Consider the following 22,610-nt stretch of genomic DNA (forward strand, 5'->3'; position numbering starts at 1 on the left):
GAGACAACAGTATATGAGAGAGGGTAAAAAATTTCTCTACAACCTGGAGGCAAATCAACTTGAAGCAAACCAATGCTTGCTGCAAAACCCTAGAAAGGCCAAAAATAGAAGGCACTGAGTACATAGGAGGATGGTTGAGGGACAATGATGAAAATAGTTAAAATGAATGAAAGGTGATATAAAACACACAGAATCCCAGATCCTATCCCCATAATGTATGGCCATCCCCACCATGGTAAAAGATTGAAGTTTACTTTCCAGAGAAGTAAATTTCTACACACTGTAAAAAGCCTTATTGTAAGAAACAAAATAACTTACTAGTATACATACTGAACTATGAGACTCCAAGCAAGATTAAACAAGTTTTCTCTGAGAAAAATGAGAAGCCATAATAAAACTTAAGGGTCTATCAATGGCAAAGGTAGCTCATTCATCACAAGTAAACAAGTTCAATACAGACACATAGGTCCTTTGTGCAATACACTTAAATATGAGCAGATAGCCAAGAGTCACCAGTCATTAGAGGAAAGACTCATATGAATGACAGACACCAAAAAGACGGGGGGAAAAAAGAAACTCATGGAAACAGACAATACTGTTAAGTTGGGAGAGAGAGAAAGACTAAAGAAAAGTATAATTAATACCATCAAAACAATTAAAATTCTCATGTAAAACAATCAGGGCATGGACTTTTATTTTATTCCCTGCTATCTCTTTGCTCCTATATCCGAGTTCTCTAAAGAAACACAGCCAATAGGATGGAGATGTATATTTCATTTATTTTAAGGAACTGGCTCATATAATTATGGAGAGTGACAAGGTCTAAGATCTGCAGGGAGGGCTGGCCAGCTGGAGACCCAGGAGCGCCTATGGTGGAGTTCTACTCCCAGTTGAAAAGCCTAAGGATCAGGAAAACCAATGATCTAGGTCCAGTCTGAAGACCAACAGGCTCAAAACCCAGGAAGAGCCCAAGTTTTAGTTTGACTCCAAAGCAGGAAAGAGTGGACGGCTCAGTCCCAAGGCATCAGGTGGGTGGAATTGTCTCTTACTTGGGGAAGGGTCACGCTTTTTGTTCTAATCAGGTCTTCAACTGACTGGAGGAGACACCCACACATTAGGGAAAGCAATACGCTTTACTCAGTCCACAGATTTAAATGTTCATCTCATCCAGAAACAACCTCACAGAAAAACCCAGAATAATGTTTGACCAAATATCTGGACACCCCATGGCTCAGTCAAGTTGACACATAAAATTAACCATCAAAGCTCCCCCCTCCCCACCAAAAAACTCAAAAAACTGGAAAATACTCTTAGAAAATAAAAGTATAGTATTAAACAAAAATTTTGAAGGAAGAAAATATTATGATGTGCCTGTACTGGACGGGGGGAGTGTGAAACAGAAAGGGAGGGCAATAGAATGGTCATCTTCCATAGAAGACATTAGCTAATGTGTAAAATAGAGAAGTCAAGAAATTGCTATTATATCATTTAGAAATATAAAAGTAACTAGAAGAGTCAACAACTAAGAGATTTGAATGTGGATTCTTCCAGAAAGTAAGAATCAAGGGGGAATGGAAGAATTGAGACAGGGCACTGTTGTTTTTCAGTTTAAGTATTATACTACTATTATAATTATAAAACAATGTACATGTTTTCCTTGATAAAAAATAAGCCGTATTAATCATATGCTCTAAATGAAGAATAGTAAATGAATAGAAAATAAAAACACACATACATTTTCTAACTGGATAATAGGTTATTTATCCAAGATTATTCTGAAATACCTCCAAATAATAGAACATTCAATTATCACAAATACTGATATCCAAACTATAAAAATATAAATCTATCATAAACTATTAAGAATTCTTTTTTTTAAAGTCAGTATTCTACATCCTGCCAAATGAAATTACGTTTATTGCTACTGGTAGTAGAATATTCTCATTTTCTTTTGTAAGTACTGATCTAAGGCTCCAAACATAATTTACATTAAAGAAAGGAAGAGTAATTTGTTAACAAAAACCTAAACTCATACCAAATTATTTCATTTTTCTTGTTTAAACAAATGTAACAATTTAAAGGCTGTGCTCTTCAACAAAATATTAATCCTTTAAGATGATAGTTACACGTGCCTTTGTACAATGAATCAAATTGGTTAGCTGTAGCTCAATTACCTCAGGAGAGGGCGGAAACACTATCAGGAGTCAGGGGCGGAGGCCACAGAGGGGAGCTCTGAGGAGGAAGGGAATGTAGTAACACAAAACTGAGAGCCACGTTGTGCACACGACTAAAGGTCAAAACTAGAGAAAACTTGCTCATGGTCAAGATATAGTAATCTGAAGTGCTCAAAGTAAACTATCAAGGACTTTTCAACAGTGTTTGCACTTTGTGTCAGCACTCTCTCAACAGCCTATCTAACACAAACTTGAGTAACCTCATACCAGGAAAGAATATAGCATAATAGTAAAGGACAGGTCTTGTCCCATTGTCTCTTTAGAGGGTAAAACAAATCATGACGTGAACTAGCAACATAAAATACAGCCCTTTGGAAGGATCTGGTTTCAATGATTTTTGTGAACATATACTTCTAAAATGTACATTTTGGTTGTACAAATATTTTGGTGGTTTATAAAGGAAATACATTATGTATACAGATAACTACAAAGATAAGAGTAAAGAAAGAAAATTCTATTAAAGTTGGATTAGCAAGCGGTTCAGTTTTATAATAGCTTATTTAACAGATATTTTTAATGTGTATTATTGGGTTCTCAGAAAAGTCATGACATATTTTTTCTATGTTTTTCATTGCAAAAATGCATCATGACTTTTCCAACAATCCAATATGTACAAAGAATTGAGTATTGACAAAGTACTTATTTTATTTAAAAAAATAAAGAATGTAAAAATTTAAAAATCAAAAAAATTGAGATAACCATGCAATCAATTATGTAATTGCAATAAATAGTGCTCACTTATTTGCAAATAATCAATCAAAAAATGTTAATCCCTTTGCTATTGTATTCAAGTATACATTAAAATGAATATATTTGTAAGTGCCTTTGAAAATCTGTTTTTAAACGTTTTCAGGAAAAACATATTCTCCAACCAATAATGATCCTTTGAATAACTTCTAAACTGGTATCAATTTTGTCAAACTTTTTCACTAATCAATACAGAAAGCTTGATTTCAATAAAGGTGACAAAAGTTGCTGTAACCCTTTCCAGCCACAATCTCTCAACAGACGATCATCATTAAGCTTCTATCAGGGCTTAACATTCAGGAGCTATGTAAATGTGTCCTATTAGTACATGGGCAGTCTGTTTGGCAACTCCCCTTCTCCAGACATATGGCAATTGCTGCCCTTTGAGGTCTGAAGTCAAGTCTGTAGGGAATCTCAAAGCCTGCACTGAAATTACAAGGCGTGTTCATTAGAGGCTGCTGCAGAGGAAACATGAAAGACTTCCATTAAAACTATATAAAACAGCTAATTATTTTAAAAAGATTTCTAAACCATTTAATGTACTCAGCTACAATAAAAACTATTTACCAACGGAATTATTTTAAAAGCACTACTTTCAGGACATGAGTGCAAACAGCTTTCTTCATGCCTCCCAACCCCCAACTTAATACACCTCACATTCGTTTATAAACATCATCAAGATTTTTATATAGTGGGAGGGAATAAAATTATCTTATACCTCTAAATTCCTTCTAGAGGTCACTGTAAATATTTAGGAAATGAAGGAGTTTTTAGAGACAAAGTTTGTTTCCTAATATTTAGTTTTGAATAACATACACTTTTAACTTAAACTCAGCCAGACACACATATATCCTTTAGATCCTTTTTTCTTATCTAAAAAAGTCTGCATTTCATTTTTATTCCATTTTAAATTTTTTTAAAAAATCAAAAACGTTATCAGCACAATGTAAATTACTTGTTAACCTACAAAATGGCATTTATCAGATAATATTATGGAAATATATGTGATTCAAATGTTTAAGAATGTCAATAAATTGACACATTCAAAGAAATTTCATGTCTTTACTTTCTCAGGATTCTGAAAAACATAAAAAGTAAAAAAATTTTCTAATTAACAATTGTTGCCGTTTTAAATTTTTGAATGTGTAGACACTTTTTCACTTCAGGGAACAGTTATTTATTAAGTTTCACAACAAAACAATACTACTACAGAATTTTATTTCAGCAACAAATCTCCATAAAATGTTATGTAAAGTTCATTAGCTTGCCTTAATCATTTCTTGAATTCACATATAGGTTGGTTTCTGACAGCCTAATTCCAAAAAGCAATTACAATCTCAATCCATATGTAAAAAGTAACAGAAAGCAAGTACGTTCAACCAGTTTAAAAGAATAAAAATCTAAAGAAAACAGGTTACGAATGATTTATATGAATGCCTAGTGCTGAAGTTAATTACAAGAAACCCAATAAAATAGTGCCTTTATTATTGTACAGCACGTAATAGCTCTAGATGTAAAAACCAGAGCTCTTTCTGCTGACTTTTGCATGCCCAACCCCACAGCACACAACATTAAGAATTAAACATGTAGTAAATAAGGCATATAGAAAACAGCAGTTTTTAACTAAAAGCAGAAAACTCTCCTGCTGTTTAACCATTTGGGGTCTTCCACTCTGAACGCTGACCACTGTAAACTGATACTATACATTCATTGTGTAAATTCTCAATGTTACTATAGAGTGTGATTTTAATTTCAGTACTCAGTTTTCCATCCAAAAAAAAAAAAAAACGATGAAAACAGCATTGCATTCGGTTTAGCATTCAATCAGAGCAAAAAAGTTATCTTTCATGTTTTTGAAATGATCTCAGAGTTAGAGTTTTCCAAACCTCATGCAACTAGCTTTTATATAGCTTTCATCCTAATTTTCAACGTGTACTATCTAAGACACATACACTACATGCTACAGAAACCTGTCATAGTTGTCGACAGCCACAACCTGTAGCCAATCATAGGATGCTTAATGACTGGCCTGGGGTAGAGGATAAGACCTTTCAGTCCAGAATGTCTCCATACTCTTTCAAATATTTATCAATGTACCTAATGAGACATTAGCTGATAGCAACTTTAAGTATAATGTAAAAGTCCTAGGACATACAAAAACATCACCATATAGGGTCATTCTTTGACTACAACATAATTGCAACAGTTATATGCTGAAATACTTGATAACCTGGTTTTGCTGCACAAAAAGTAGGACTGATGGACCAAATAATTAACAGTGTATCTTTCTGGCAGTATTTTATTCCTAGCAATTTCATCTCCATTAGAAATACATGCAATATTAGCTTATTTTGCTTTTTTGGGGGGGTTAATAACTTCACAAATTGAAATTTGTCTCCTTAACGATGGTGGATCACTTTAAAGGTTGGGGTCTCTACTTCTCTTAGTTCTACACAGCACTTGATTCTACTTCTCTTAGTTCTACACAGCACTTGATTCAATTTTCAAAACAAACATTCAAATGCTTGTTAAAGAAATCATAACTGACGTTGTTAAATGAAGCAGAAAGGAGCACTGCACTAAAACCACTCCGAGATCGTTGCAGCATTCCTAGTTTCCTGTGGCTGCTGTAACACACTGCCACAAACGTGGTGGCTTCAAATACTGGAATTCTGTTCTCTCACAGTTCTGGTGACCAGAAGTCCAAAACCAGGTTCACTGAACCAAAAACAAGGTGCCAGCAATGCTGCGCTTCTGGAGTTTCTAGAGCAGACTCTGTCCCTTGCCCCCGAGAGCTCTGGTGGCTGTCAGCATCCTGTGGTTTGTGGCTACGTGGCTCTCTGCTCATCTTCACATTGCGACCTTCTCCGCGTGCCTATCTCTAATCTTCCTCTATCTCCCTTATAAGGAATCACGTGATGGCATTTAGCGCCCACCCAGATAATTCGGAAGCATCCTCATTCAAAATCCTTCATCACACAAAGACCCTTTTTCCAAATAAAGTAACATTCATAAGTTCTGCACATTTGACATGGATATCGGGGGGGGGGGGGGGGGACAGTTTTCAGCCTATATACCAGAGAAACCAAACAGAAACAACAAGCTGAAGAAAATTGAACTTCACTAACAATTTCAAAAAATGCAAAAGAAATAAAACCTTTTTGTTTTACATTAGTACATTATAAGAAGAGCTGGAAAATTTTTCAAGAAGGTCAGCTTCTGCTCAAAGTGTTGGTTTTCATGGTGCTTGAGTTGTGATTGGTTTTGGTTTTGGTTTCAGAAATTCAGTTTAATTTGCTAAGTACAAAGCCTATCAAACTACAAAAAACTGAAAACTTTACAGCTGAACTACTAGTAACAAGCAGATATCACAAAAAACGACTTCTAACAATTAGCAGAAAAGCAATGGCAGCACTGTCAAATGTCCAAATAAGTAAGGCAGCAGTCCAGACTTGGTCAAGAGACTGGTAAGAAATTGAAAGCTTCTTTAAAAAAATTCTCCCCCATTATTTTGATTTCTCGTTGCCATTGGCGAACCTTTTTTCTTTTTGAGCTTATAGCAGTAGCAAATATAGAATCCTAGTCTCACAGATTAAAGTAGTGCTACAAAACCACAATAGGGAATCTTTCTAGTGGGTATAAGTATCATATGGGACAACTCTGCAATATCGAGTAAATATATAAGCTTTCTTAGGTAAAGAATAGATCTTTCCTCTGGAAAAGGAACAATAAGAAATCAAAATTAAATTTGCCCTCAGTTATATAGTATCTGATAAGAGTAACCTGAGAAACCACCTGACCCAACAAGACAATAGTGCTGTTTTAAGTGAATGCCTACTGAAAACGAGAGCTTTGAAATAAAGAACTTTCAAAACTATATAATTACCATCAAAAACAGCGCATGGTGGGCCGGCCGAGTGGCGCGATGGTTAAGAACTCGCTTGGGATGCCAGAGGGCCCCGGTTCGGATCCCACATATGAGGGCCAGTGACACTGCCCTCCACAGCTAAGATGCTGAACAACAGCTCAACCTGGAGCTGGGCTGCCGTGAGTCGCCGGCGACGGCGTGGGCTGCAGTCCCTACTGCAGTGGGTTGCCATGGGCTACCGTGTGTGGCCAGCAGCCAGCGTGAGCGGCCAGCAGCCGCAGTGAGCGGCCGTCCAGAAGCTGGCGACTGATCTGCCTCGCCTGTGAAGAGCGCAATGATGGTGCCAACTTGGGCCAGTGAAGCAACGTCCTCTACAACTAGACTGAAGAACAAAACGACAGCAACTTGTCTGTCCCCCTTTCCCCAATCCCCCAGCACTGTTCCAATTCCCCAATAAAAAAAAAAAATAAGAATAAGATTACATTAATATTAAAAAAAAAAAAACAGCGCATGGTGCATCCAGTATTTAGATCGTTAGTATGATCCTCATACTCACTCTGTGTAAAAGCATGCTGTAGAGAAGCAGGTGTCTGGGGAATGTCGAGAACAGGCTTAGGGTTAGGGAGTTTGGGGTTTTTTTGGTAAACTACCCAAAAAATTCGCATGATATATTTAACATTTATACAAATAGCTGAATACTATTTACGGGGCAGCATGGAAATAAGTATAAACTAACATAAAACAGCTATTAGAGACCTTGAAAATAAGGCAGAGGAATTTGAATTGGACAAGACAGTAAATGACAACTTCTCTTGGAAAGGAAGTATAAAGGGACACTCCTAGGAAAAAAATTTGTCAGTACTTACTGAAAGAGATAAAATGGACAGAAAGGAAAAAGGTCATTTTACTAATTCAGGAGTAAGCTGGATCAGAGTCTGTGATTTTTTACAGAGGCCTTTTACAAATGACACCTCCTTCCATCTCTTCCTGTCTCCCCTACTCTGACAGGACTGAAGTTCCAAATCATTGTCAAGAGCAGCTGTTAATGATAATGATGGACTTGGCCAGAAAATAAGGTTGATAATCAGTGAACTATATTAACTATTGATATTATAAAGTATAGCACTGTTGTGTTGAAAGTAATGTAGTAGATATAAAAAGCTCTGAAATACACAAAAGAGACCCTTAAGACAATTGTTATACTACTTATCCTTATGACATCAATCTCACTTGTATTCAGGTATACTTAATTGACTTTCCCAAAAACAGCTGTCACTACAGCCAGCCCAGGAGCCAGTGGAACCACACCATTGGGGGCCTATGGAAACTATGAATGTTACCAACTAAACACACCTACATGGGAAAGGCCCAGACTGCTGACCTATTAGGTCCCTTCTAGAGCGAATATTCCGTGGCTCAAGATGAAAATGGACTAGACTGGGCATATAACCACAAAAAGAACAGAAAATTATGAAGAAGCAGAAAATAATGGTGGGCTGAATTTCTAAGGCAAAGATATGAACAAACAAATTAATTTGAGAAAAAGAAAACAAGCAGCACTAAAAATATTGAATAAATTGAGAGGATTTTGTGTGCTGTAAAAACATTAAGATTCAGAATCTAATAACTTTAATTTATAACCTACTTTGCTCTATATATTTGTTCTACATATATTTACATATATTATCTAATACCACCTTTATTATATCCATTTTACTCAATAAGAAACTGTGTCTCAAGCAAGTGAAGTAATTTGCCCATGGCTACAGAGTTAATAAGTGATAGAGGGGAAAACATTTCATAAAATTCAAAAATCTATCATCACAGCATTTTTCTGGCTTCAGTCCTTTACAGACCTGTCTGGGGCATCTATTTCCTTTCTTTTGTTACCCAGGATGCAGACCACAGCCACCTCCACACAGTCCACCCTGAGCGGCTGAGGAATTTACTACTACAAAAACAAATATATAGCCTTTAGGGTTCTCATTATTACTTAATTCAGGCCTAAATCAATGTTCAAATCTCACATTTTTGTTAACACTACATACATACTTCTGGGAGTTCATATAAGAAAATGACAGCTTGAGTCAAAAGAGCTCCCTGACCAAAAAATGCACAAAAGATAGAATGTATGTCCCTTCCAAAATTATGCAATTATATATTAATTGTACATATCAGGTACTAAATTACTAAATAACAGTTCATATCAGAGGCAACTGAGGCAAACAGTGTAAATTTAAACAGCAAAATTTAGATATGGACCTTAAGAACCCTGATTGACTAAAATCCATTACATTACATACTCTTTATATAAAAAAACAAAAACAAACAAACAAGAAAAACATGGATAGGAATACAGCTGAGACCTCACAAAGTTATCAGAGTTTGGTATTAAAAAAAGACAACCTGAAGCTTTACATGTTTAACCTAGCCTTTCTATGATAATTTCAGTAGATTAATTTAAAATAATAGGAAAAAAAAAGGGCTCAACAAAACCACACAGTAACAGCTAAGAAACAAAGACTAGTATTAATAATTACATTGAAACCAAAGGAAACGTTAGGCCTAGAATATTTCCATTTGTGTATTCCTCCTTTTGCTAGCTCTCTTCCTAATCCCAAATTTAAAAGACCAGTTGTAAAACGGCAGGGTGCCAAATTAAAGCCCACTTTATTTTCAGATGTCTCCATACTCATAAGCTGACTTCCTGTCAGGAAGGGTTCCATTTCACTGAATACCCCAATCAGCAGGGAACTTGCAGAATTAAGTGCCAGTTGATATTACTTTGTTTTGCATTTACCACCCCTGAGAATAATGTTCAAAGATCGAGTTATATAGTCAGCATGGTATCATCCTTCTGACTAGACTGCCAAGCCACGGGGTGTACCGCCAGCTTCACAAAATTCACCTTAAAAGGTTGTGTTTTCTAAATCCTAGTGTGCTAGTGAATCAACAGGATGCCTGTATTTCAGGATAAATCCTGCCTTTAAAGTTCAATTATGCTTCTCTTTGGCTGTAACAAAGCAGTTTAATATTGGAAAAGTCTGCATCCAGATTCAGAAAAAATATCATTTATGTTCACTAACCCATCCATTTAAATATTTTGTTTTTTAAAATCACATGCAGTACTTTACTCTAAATTTGTTTTTAACGTTTCTGCTGTAAACACAAATCCATCTCATAAATCAAGTTATCTGTTATAAATATTTGAATCAAATAAAACCATAAATAATTTTTACAATGTTAGCATAGTTATAAAACTGATTTCAGACACTTGAAAAATTTTAGTGCATTTAAGATGCTTCATAATCAGTGAATGTACCTTGAATCTTGAACTCTCTAACTTCCATAAACTTCCTGTCATGCTTCAAAAGCATTCAATTCCTTATTGTAAGGTCAACTGCTTCTATTGCACACAAAATTAAGGTAATTTTGAGCATTTCAATATAGAACACCTATGCTCTATGAAGTTATTATTAAAGAGGTTGGTAGGGTTAAAGAATTAAGAGTCAAGAAATGACTCTGATGGCTAAGTACTGTTGTTGTTGTTTTTTTACTGAAATCAGTAGTAATTCTATGTTTTATAAAGTACAATTATTACATAAAGCAATTCCTATAGATAGTAAACAAAAATAATTTATCTTGGTGATCCTTAACCCTGAGAAATGAGTGGAGAATGTTATGCTGGTAGATCAAATTCATCCAGGTATATTTAGGAACAATCATTAAATTAATAGTTGGGAGGGGAATTTGCTCTTTTGATATGATCTGAAGAACTCAGTCTTTGCAACGTATAGATATTTTAGCATGAGAACATATCAAAATCTCTCTGTGCATATATTATATAATAAAAACATTCAATATATTTTTGTGCTTCTATTGTAAATTAGAATACAATAATTTCACATTATCATCTCTTATTCATCTTCAGTTCTTAGCTTAGATGCCCCAACACTGGATTATGAGTTATAAATATATGAATTTAGAAAACTCTATCTTAGAGTTAAATTTAGGGCGATAAATGCTAAAGAAGAGTTAAATTTATAGACATAAGAGCTATTTTAATACTAAACCCTACCAACCTCTTTAATAATAACTTCATATTTTTAGTATATGCAGGTCTTAATTGCAAACTATCTCAAATCTGGTTGTTTAAATGGATGACATGTAAAAAATACCCGATGCTATACGATTTGGCCATGTACTCTATGTCCATTACTAAAATTTTATTCATTTATTTGACAAATGAAAATTTATTTCATTAGACAGTTTCATATGACATTCACATACAGATTAATTTCATTTTCTTTGGACTTCTTGGGCCTCTTAAATAAGAGCACAGCAAACTTTAATTCTATAAACAGATCAATGTTAATATATATAATTTCCCATAAATACAAAATATGTTCTGACCCAAATTTCTACACTTTGTTAATACTAGAACATGATAACAGAGCATAAGTTAACACACTGACTGGGCCGGCTGAGTGGCGCGATGGTTAAGAACTGGCTTGGGACGCCAGAGGGCCCCGGTTCGGATCCCACATATGAGGGCCAGTGACTCTGCCCTCCACAGCTAAGATGCTGAACAACAGCTCAACCTGGAGCTGGGCTGCCGTGAGGCGTAGGCTGCAGCCCCTGCTGCAGTGGGTTGCCGTGAGCTACCGTGTGTAGCCAGCAGCCAGCGTGAGCGGCCATCCAGAAGCCGGCGACTGATGTGCCTCGCCCAGGAAGAGCACAACGATGGTGCCAACTTGGGCCAGTGAAGCAACGTCCTCCACAACTAGACTGAAGAACAAAAGGACAGCAACTTGTCTGTTCCCCTTCCCCCAATTCCCCAGCACTGTTCCCATCCCCCCAATTCCCCAATAAAAATCTTTAAAAAAAAAACACAAAAACACACTGACTAAAAATGTAATGTGATTCCCTCAATATAGGAAATAGCTACATAATCAATAGATGTCAAAATATTTGAATTTATTCTTAAATTTGGGGTTAGCTCAGCATAAATATTATTTTTAAAAAATACACACAGAGACACACCTGATTAAACTTAACTTCTAGAAAGAATGGTAATTCTTACTATAATCAGTTCTGAAGATCTATCCCTTCAGAAACAATGTATAAATTGGGAGTTATATCCGAATTACCTACAAAAAGGAGTGAGAACAAGTGACTGAGATAAATTCTTCTGAATGAAGCAAAAATAATCATTGTGTCTTATTAAGAAAATACTACTGGCCATAATTTTGCATATCTGTTTTTTTTCCTTAATCACTGACATTGGAGAAGCATAAAAAAGCAGAGGCAGAATACTAAAAAAGAGGCATTCCTGCATTATTCACTGTCTTGCCTCTGATGCAACAGGCTTTCCCAAATTATATTTTACAAAAATTATCTACACACAGTATGGCCGTAAAAAGAATTCTGTGATCAAATATGCTAATATCATTCCCACTACAGATTCAACAATACATATTATTACACACACACACACACACACACACACACACACACACACACACACACACATTTACTAAAGGCCTCGAGGGACCCTCCAGTAAATAAACCTAATTAAATTTAAACTAACTTTTTCCAAATTTATTCAGCTCCTTATGTTTTTTTTTCACAGAACATCCACTGGCATCACACAGTATACACACTGGGATTTCCTGCCACTGGAAAATATGGATAGTAGGAACTGATCAAACAAGCACATGGCTATCACGAATCCAACCAAGGAAAATTACAGGTACTGGAAGGGGTAGAGAAAATGCTTTAAGACCTTTCAAATCTACTTATACTGATGAAATTATTCAAATACAGGTGGAACCGGGCAGGGGGGGGTGGAATTCTGACTGAAAGTCAAAGGAATCTGAAATGATGTACTCATGAAAAGGAAAAAAAAATAGCATTAGATTAGATAGAGATTGACAGATTTTTTTGTACTCCGGCCTAACTCTACTCCCTGCCTCTGTGTTTTGTGTTTCTCTTAAAATTCTTATAAAAGTCTATGTTGTATTACAAGCATTTGTCTCTCTGACTAGATCATAGTTCCTTGAAAGGAGAGGTTCATCTTAAAAGCATTCTATACATGTCCACTAAACAAAAGAATAAATACCATAAGCAGACATAGAGAGGATGACTCGGGGCAGAGAGACTCATACCAAGCTCTGTAAAAGAGAGAGCATTTGAACTGAGCCTGACATAGTAAAAACAAGAAATTATAAAGTATAGTTAATGGCCTCATTATAATGCTGTAGAAAAAAGCTACATATCATAGGATTTCCTTATAGGCGAAAAAATGCATAAGGAAGTTAAGAAGACTTACTACATTTTCAATATGCAACTTATGCTCAAATTCCTATTTGGTGGTTGGCAAAAAGATAATCCTTTGTTTTACTGGCTCAATTCTTTCTTTTTAAAAACCACACCATTTTCTTAATACTGGATAGTGAGTTTCAGTATAAAAGGTTGAAGTATACCCTAAATACAGCACTATCTGAGCAACACAATTAAAAGAAATAACCCTCCATTTACATTAAGTTCTCCAATAAGTAAAACTCATCCATGATAACAGAAATCAAATCAGTGGCAACTTGAGGTGATAGGGGTAGAGACCGACTGCAAAGAGGCACAGGAACCTTTCTGGATTGAAACGGCTATTATATGGTTATTACATGTAACCATAGTTACATGGTTAAATATGTTAAAATTCACCAAACTGTACACTTAACATGTATGCATATGTTGTATGTAAATTATGCTGCAACAAAGCTTGATTTTTTAAGAGGCAAATCTGACTAAGCCAAAGGAAAATAAAAAATCTAAGATCTTACTAATAAATGAATATGACCGTGGTATTTGGTAACGACAAAACAGCTGACTTAATACAAACAGACACTTAATACTTAAAAATACACAAAAAGTATGGTGGTTTTTCATAGTGAAAAAGACCAAAAGGCAAAAACGCAAAATATGGTGATTTATGACCAACAGTACCATATATATTATAACTATACAAGTATATAAATATTTGGTTGAATAGTAATTATGCTGGATGTTGGAGATACAACAGAAAACAAAACACAGTGCTTGCATTAAAGAAAAGTTAGTCTTATTAGAGAGAAGTAAAAGTCATAGACAATTTAAATAAAGAATGAAATTACTGTAATATGGGTCAGTGAGTACTCTGAATTAATACCTCTTAGGCTTAACATTGTGGGAAAGAGAAGAGTCAAAGAACCTTTCCAGAAGAGATTGCAATTTAGTTGGGAACTGAATTATTAATTTATTCCATGAATATTCATTGGACAGCCATCATGTGCCAGGACTGTGCTGAGTACTAGATATACCTTAATAGGCAAAACCGAAATAGCTGTTACCTTCATAGGGTCTAGAGTTCAAAGAGGAAGATTGACAATAAAAAAATAAACTAGCACATGTATACTTAAAAGTTGTGGTATATTCTATGATGAGTACTAAGATGAAGACAAGCGAAAAGATACCAACTATGGATATGATAATCTGAGAAGAGAATAATTAAACTGAGCTCTGAATGATGAGAAGAGTCAGCAAATGCGAATGAGGGAGGTTTCAGGGGAAGTCAAAGCATATACCAACACACAAAAACATGATGGCACATTTGGGTAACTTTAAATAGCTCAACATAATTTGAGAACAGATATAAAAACAACTTGATAAGAAATGAGGTCCAAATAGTAAGAGGAGCCTAATAATGAAAGACACCTTTGTGCCAAGGTACAGAGCTGGTGTGCTTCCCGCCCCTACCCCCCGGATTGTTTAAATTGTCTACTTTACTCAAAGTACTCAGCACAACTGTAAAAAGAAAAAGTTCATGAAATGACAAGGCAAGGGCAATAACATTAATGTCACACATTTAGAAGGGATAATCTCAAAAAAGAAAAGAAAACCGGATTTAGAGAAATTACAGGACAGTGAAGAAAGAGAACATCTACAAAGATTCAGAACAAACTTCCAGTGATTCAGAAAAAATTCAAGTGGCAAAAATTCGAACACAAAACTAACATAAAGGAATCATAAGAATGGTGATATCTGATTCTTGTTAGGAATATTATAATTTTTAGATTAATAATTCAGAGGTATAGAAAGAAACATTTGTATCAAAAATGACCAAATCTCATATTACCTTCATGTGAAGCAACGTTATATTATTACCTTCATGTAAAGGAAATATTTCCCAAAATAGCAACAATCTTCCTATTTTGATGAAACATTTCTTAAAGGAAAATGAGACTAGCACAGTATTTTAAATTAACTTTTGCTGCTAATTAATTACTCAGACAGGATGCCAGGACAGACTACATGGTACTTCTAGTTTTTCTATATACTCTATGCATTTCTGATAAATGGGAAAAGAATAGATGACCTGGCAGAAGGCTCAGACAATAATATGTGATTTACAGGACATGAATGCAGCTACCCTAAGATTTATCTGACAGCCCTCTCCGATAGTGGACTGTTGAGTATCCGATGGAATGATTTCTAGTCTAGAAAGTCTACTACTGAGTAGCCATACACATTATTTATTTATTAGATGTTTTGGGTTGAAACCATTTTTAAATGATGCACTTCACAATGCACAGTCATAAATTTAGCTTTAAACCCAAGAAGGGAGGTAGTGTTATTGGAATGTATGTCAGACTGAATTAGGATGAGCAACGCAACGCTTTTATAAAGTGGCCTTGAATGCAATGTCAATTCTTTCAAAAATGATATTAATGTCAAATGAGGAAGATACAAACACTTTACACAACGTTAGCGGAATAGTACTTGAACTATTTAACATTTTCTTTAAATGCATGTAATTTCTATTAGGCTTATACACAACAAATACTGAACACAAATAAGTTACAAGCTCATGAAAAACTGAATCTGAAATATAACTAAGAACCTGTTCAATTTTTTTCCATGCACCAGAGCATGAATGTACATTTTCCTGAAGAATATATATTCTTATATTAAAGAAGTAAAGAAGATTTTAAATCATGTTTTGGAGCTTAAGTAGCTCTTGAGTTATTTTATATGGGATTCAATATATGAATAAACCTTAAGTATATATATATATCTTTACTCAAAAACATAATGTTGAGTATTTTAAGAAAGGTTTTCAACTCTAAATAACATTTTGCTTTAATAGTGTTAAAATTTCAATAGGATAAACTATGAAATGGTATCCAGTCAATCTATTCATGATTGAGTAGATACTGAAAAATATAATCCTAGTTGAAGCGTTAAGAAAATATATAGTGATCTGTTTGGTCTTAATGACAGCAAACCAATGTGATCATTTCCTCATTTTTTAAATTTAGGCTCTACGTTCTCTTTTGTAATAAAACGTTGATAATTTAAACGCCTTGTTACAAAGAATTCAAAAGAAAAGTTTTGAATGGATTTGAGAAAAATAATCAGAACATGGCTGATTGTCATGAAATAAACACCAACTAATTTGTAAAGTTTTAAATCAAATTTGCAGATGTTAAGTTCATAAGCATATCCCATTATTTATGTGATTAAAAAAGAGTTTTTGACCTGATCTTTCGATCTTTGGCACTCAATCCTCTCCATCTCCTCTTAAAAAATTAATTAAAATTTTAGCAAGATGCTAGCTTTTCACTTCCCACCCTATCTCAGACTAAAAAAAATTATCAATCAAACTCAAGTCATCCCCACCCAGTATCTGCAAAATGTCGACTTCAAATTCAATTTCATCTCTCTTAAGCTTTCATGTAGAAAAAGATAGTTCACTTCGTAACAAAATAAATCACTTTTGTGATTGCCAATCTGACCTCTTTAAATTAGGAAAATTCAAAGTGAAAAATGTAATTATCACCCCGGAACAATCTGTATACATCTGGAGCTAATTCTGGCTTCATTTTTCACATCATTTTTCACACTGTGCTACATCTTAGAGATGCCAGGGAACTTTTGAAGAACTCATAAAAAATGTGAAGAACTTCGAATAACCAATAATGTATTTTATTAAAACAAAAACCTTGAGAATATCTGACTTTTGCAACTTACTCTACTAAGAGAGCTTCATATCTCATTTGATTGGATTAATATTAAACAGCACTGTGACATACATGACAAATAGGTGTATTAAAACATGTCATTCTTTATCTTTTCAGCTTCTACTTTCAACTATGTAATTAATATACTAGATCTGAAATAGTTTCCCTGTATCAAGAATATATTCAATTCTTCTACAATAGAAAGTAAAATTTCATTATCAAAATTCACCTATAAAACAATTTTATCACCACAAACAGCAAACTCATACTACTGTGAAGAAACATCCAAAACTGTAAGCAACTGCTTCTTAAAAGGGTAATTTCATATCAGCATAAGAATGGCATATGGTCATTTCCATCTAAAACATAAACATGTAATTATTTCAAATCAGATTACTTAATGGAAATTTTATTCAGTCAGCTTTTAAAGAAATGGAGTTTTCTTTTAAAAGGATGATTAAATTATAAAAACCCGATTCTCACCGGATCTGAGAATCATAAGCCCACTAGAAACATAACTACTCTGCACAAGTTCATTACAAAAATCCATTAGGTGTAATCTCTAGGAGTAATTGTTCTTATTGCATTTTATTGACAATACATAGTATTGATTTTTCACACCTTCTATGATTCTTTAATTTGTATTCATGAAATGTCCATCAGCACAGTCTAAATAAATTTGGCAATATAGGCACTAAAATGAATAAATCGATGCAAAGAAACATTAATTTTGCATTATCCTTATTCGTCAGGCAAGTAAACCAAAAGAGTTGTAAATGAAGGTCAAAGGTTTTGAAATGGGTCAGAACCCTTGACCTCTAGACCAATACCCTTCCTATTAAAAAAGGCTATTTTAAAGTTTTAAGTAGGGGAATTTACTACCAGCAAGATACCACTTTTAAAAGACTACAAAGAAAACTCACAATAAAAACATTCATCTATTTAATTATAAAATAGAAAAGAAAACACCACAGGATACATGATTTTTACATAAGTTTTGTAAAAATCATTAAAGTTTACCACATGATGTATAAGGTTTCTGATCATTGAAAGTAATTTTGCTTCTAGGAATTTATTTACTACATCTTATTCTGATGGCTGCCATATTTTTGTTGATGTTTTCCCAAATCTACTCTGTATGTCAGAAATAATTAGCAATGACAAGAATTCAAAATTATTTATCACTCATTTTATAACCTCGGCACAAAAGGGAAGTAAAACCATCATTCCCAGGGGAGTCAAAGAGTGGCACTCCACAAGGTATAGAAATAAATCTGTTTCTATAACCTTAATACACGCAGGAAAGAAATTTAGCCATCTCAAGATCATTTGATCTGGACATTTTTAATGGGATTCTAAAAACCTCTGTTTCCAGTTCACCTATTCAATTTATCTCAGCACTAACTTCAAAATTGTCAGCTAGTACCCAAGACAAGAACTAATCCTTTTGCAATACAAATAAAACTATTTTAAAGCCGTCAACTCAAAATTCTATCATAGCAAAAAGTTCTAATAAAACAATTATAACTTACTTGCAAAATTAATTCATGTGAGAATTCACTTTTAATTCAGTATATATTGTCACTCACCTGTGAACACAGTAGCATAACCAACTCCACAACTGAACTACTAGACTTCATGCAAACCAGACCTATTTTAAAGAGAATTAAAAACAACAATTACAAAGTAAAAAACAAATATGAGGGATTTGTTACACAATTTTGTCCAAACTCGTTTTTAAATTAAAATTTAACATCTTGATAAGAACCAAAGCTGCACACATTTGATGATATGAGTAAATAAGGTACTCTGTAATTCCTTTAAACTTGGCATCAAAACTACCAGTTTTTTTGTAAATTGTTTCATTTCAGCTTTGAAACTACTAAAACATTTATTACAACTTCATATATAATGACATTTCACAATATTTATAGAAATGTGCACAACATATGCCATATTGACCAATATCATCTACATTTTGTTTTGGAGAGAGTTGATTGTTACACATGCAGAGAAGGGAAATGGCTCCCTGACCTTTGCTTTCTCCACCACACTCTCTCCCTTCAACCCTCTAGCTATCAATCAAGTTTCCATTTTGTTTCATGGCAGCAGACATCCCAAACACTCTTATTAGTACCTTGACCTATGACCTCACACTAAACCTTAACAGAAGTGCAAGCCGTTGTCTGTTATATATTCTTGATTTCTTATAAATTCATTTACATTTTTCTCTTTTATGTTTCATTTGGGTTCTCAAAAATATCTCAAGTAGGAACTCTTATAGTTATCTCAAGAATTCTTTAGTTTTGATTACCAATAAAGCCTAAAGCAGTTCAAAGAACATTTTATAACCAGTATCTTAAAAAAAGCAATGCCAACAATTAAAAGCACCAAATTACTAAATTCTATTACTAATAATCAGAAATTTATTTTTAACCTATATTTTTCTCAGCAAACACAAGTGTAGGTTCCAGGATGTAAGAACTAAAATAATTCCCAGTGGTCCTATACACGCTACAGAATTACCTTCTTTCTTTCTCCCACTTAAGCCCTTGCAAGCATCCTATCCCGTCTTACTCCTTTTCTTTCATCTTCTTGCTCTATAGTTCTTTCTTCTTTCCCTGCTTAGCCATGATGCCTCATACCTACTGATGGCACATGTTGGTGTTCTGTAGCCTTACAAATAGCATTCAAGTGAGTTAGACAGGTTGTTCATCCCCTTCATTTTTTAGAAAACTTAGAACCATTTTTCTTAATGTCTGAAATCACATACAATATAAAAATGATGGTAATAGTGTCAGCACTGACATGAAAAAAAAGGTATAGACCATCTACCAGTTTCATAAAGCAAGCAGGTCATTAACTAGAATAAAATATGGTTTCTGTAGAGCTAAAATGTATATAGCTCCTCAGGCCAATGCCAAGGCTGAAAGAAAAGGCATAGCAATACTCCATCTCTCATTGCTGGTGTAGCCCTCTGCTGGTCTAAAACCTTGTCACTTTCCATAAAATGGAACCCAACTACAGGAAGTTTCATATACTTCAACTTCAAAAGCCACTACTTCTAATGAGTAAAATCAGATCTTTCTACAACTAGCCATTATTCCTCACTGCTCTATTCTAGAGGAACCAGAATTCCTACCAACTTTCCTTTTATGGCAAAGCATGTGGGCCCTAGTCTGGTTCAGCCTTTTTTATCCACTCAGATAGTGAACACTAATAGAAAAAGGGCCTTGGGCCATCCAAAGTTAGGAAGATTTACAAGTGCTGTTTTGTCCTCTTTACGACATTTCATAGGACAGTTCAATATTTATATACTTAAAAAAAAGTATATATTTGTCTTATTCCTCAATAATAAAGGTTAGCAAGCTGGAAGAAACCAACATATCTAACTGGATGTGAAGATGCAGAAAAATATATTCACTGATCAATCAGTTGAGCATTCAATGATAGTAAAATGTCAAATAACATTTGATAGTTTGATTAGAACAACTTATGTATTTCTGGAGTAGGATTTTGTAGATTCGTAAAGGATGGGACGTGAGGCCAGGTGGATGGTATGTGAAATTTCAAATGAGAAAGAACTTCAGAGGACAAAAGATATATTATCCCTCTTATATTAAGCTCCATGTCTAAATGGCATTGATGCTATAAAGACAAATATATTACCTTGGGAATATATAAACAGGAGATAATCCCAATAAGGGACTTGATATCATATTGCACGACTTAATCACATCTCTACTTTTTACCTAAATTTTTGCCTTTGGGTGACATTGCTTGTAAGTATGAAAAAGCAAGAAATAAATTATAAACCAGTAAATCCGTCTTCAGATTTATAGTAAGACTAAGAATTATCCAAAGGAAGGCCGTAAAACACTTGGAGTAAGGTTGTAAGCTGTTGCAGAGTTATCCATTTTCATTTTTTACACACACACACACACACACACACACACACACACACACACACACACACACCCCACTTATTATTGCCCCAATCAGCAGAAAGCAAACAAGGTACTATAGGCTTAGGGATCTGATAGGCCCATAATCTGACCTCCCTGAAAGCCTCCCAGTGTTAACAGCTGGGTTCCGTTTGGTTTAATCTTTGGTTAGTTTTTCAAAAATAGGGAATTACAGTCTCTTCAAAAAAGATAAACCCATGATACCAAAGCCAAAAAGTTCGTACTCGCTGGAGTTTCTTCACCAAAGACCACTGCAATTTCTTCACCAGATGCTATTTATCCCGACTCTATTACCATTGTTTTCCCTTACTACTAAAATTGGAACTATTAAATGACTTACCAGATATTATCCTAGCACCATGTGAACTCAATGATCTATACAAACTATCAAGTATACCAAGGAAAACATCATGACCATTTACCATCTGAATATAATAATTTTTTAAAATATGTATATATATATATATTTTTTTTAATCATCTAAAATAATTTACAGAAAGATAAAGGGATGGTGATAAACATTATTCAAAGTTTAAATAAGATTTCAAGTATAATAAACTTAAATTCCTATTCCATATTTTCCTGGCTTTGAAGGTATTTGTAAATATTCTCAATGAGCAAATATCTTTTGGAAACAACTAACTGTTCCCATGAATCTGTAACCATCATATCCATCTTATAAAAGGGTTATAACAACTTGAAATGAGGGTTAATATCCACTAAAAATGAGACAATCAGAAAATATGACTCTAGGCATGATTTAAAATGAAGTGTTATGTCCAATTAAACTTTTAAATCTAACTTCAAGTCATCAGAAAATTCAAGGGATAGAGAAACCATCAATTACATCACCAAGAAGCAATAGTAACAGAGTGACAAAATATGTAACATTCTACAGAACCAACCAGATCTTTTCAATAGATCAATAGTGTGATAATAGAGAGGAAATAGGGGAAACTATTTGACAATAAGGACTTAAGAGACATAACCAAATGCAATAAACTGATTTTGTTTGGATCTTAATTACAAAAAAATAAATTATAAAACAACACTTTTAAATAAAGATGAATATGACTAAGTATTAGATGACATTATAGAACTATCATTATTATTAGTTGTAATAGGGACAATTATGATTATGTAAGAAAATACCTTTACATGAATTATGAATTATTTAGGCGTGAATCAACATGACATGTGAAGTTGTTTTAAATAATAAAGCAAAATAAAGGGAGGTGAATATAATAACAAACAATTATGGCAAAACAAAGATGATAAGGGTAGTTGATAATAAGTCCAGTGATGTTGTATTTTCTACTTTGTAACTATTTAAGATACTCATTCAACAATTTTTAATAAAAAATAAAATATAAAAGTAGTAACTTTTCCAGTGCCTGGTCACACAGTTAGTCACTGTCAAGGGCAGCATTACTGATAAATCCAAGGCCTCTTGCCTTTCAGTTCAGTGCTTTTTGTACAGTACTGATGCTAGGATCACCTCCACTCAAAACTTTTATTATATTTTACAGTGCATAAAGGCACCACCCAAAAAATTACTCACAACTTAAAATACATACATTATATACATTAAAAACTCTTAGATTTATTTGCTATTTTTATGAACACAGTACAATGAGTAAGCACTGCTCGAGTTTAAAGTTGAGCCATAGTGCATCATTTTAACATTTTATCAGAATTTACTAGTAAAAAACTTGACTAAAATTTTGTTAAGGGATCTAGA

The 22,610-nt window shown here is 34.1% G+C and overlaps 1 protein-coding gene across 1 annotated transcript in view; it reads right to left on the reverse strand.

The window, feature by feature from the left end:
* LRBA (LPS responsive beige-like anchor protein) overlaps window positions 1-22,610 on the reverse strand; it is a 610,319-nt gene that overhangs the window by 414,333 nt on the left and 173,376 nt on the right. Inside the window, exon 34 of the mRNA XM_019641170.1 lies at window positions 18,494-18,555. Coding sequence (XP_019496715.1) covers window positions 18,494-18,555 — 62 coding nt within the window. The remainder of the gene's footprint in view (window positions 1-18,493; window positions 18,556-22,610) is intronic.

This window comes from Hipposideros armiger, unplaced genomic scaffold (assembly GCF_001890085.2).
Source record: "Hipposideros armiger isolate ML-2016 unplaced genomic scaffold, ASM189008v1 scaffold_58, whole genome shotgun sequence".
Lineage (NCBI taxonomy): Eukaryota > Metazoa > Chordata > Mammalia > Chiroptera > Hipposideridae > Hipposideros > Hipposideros armiger.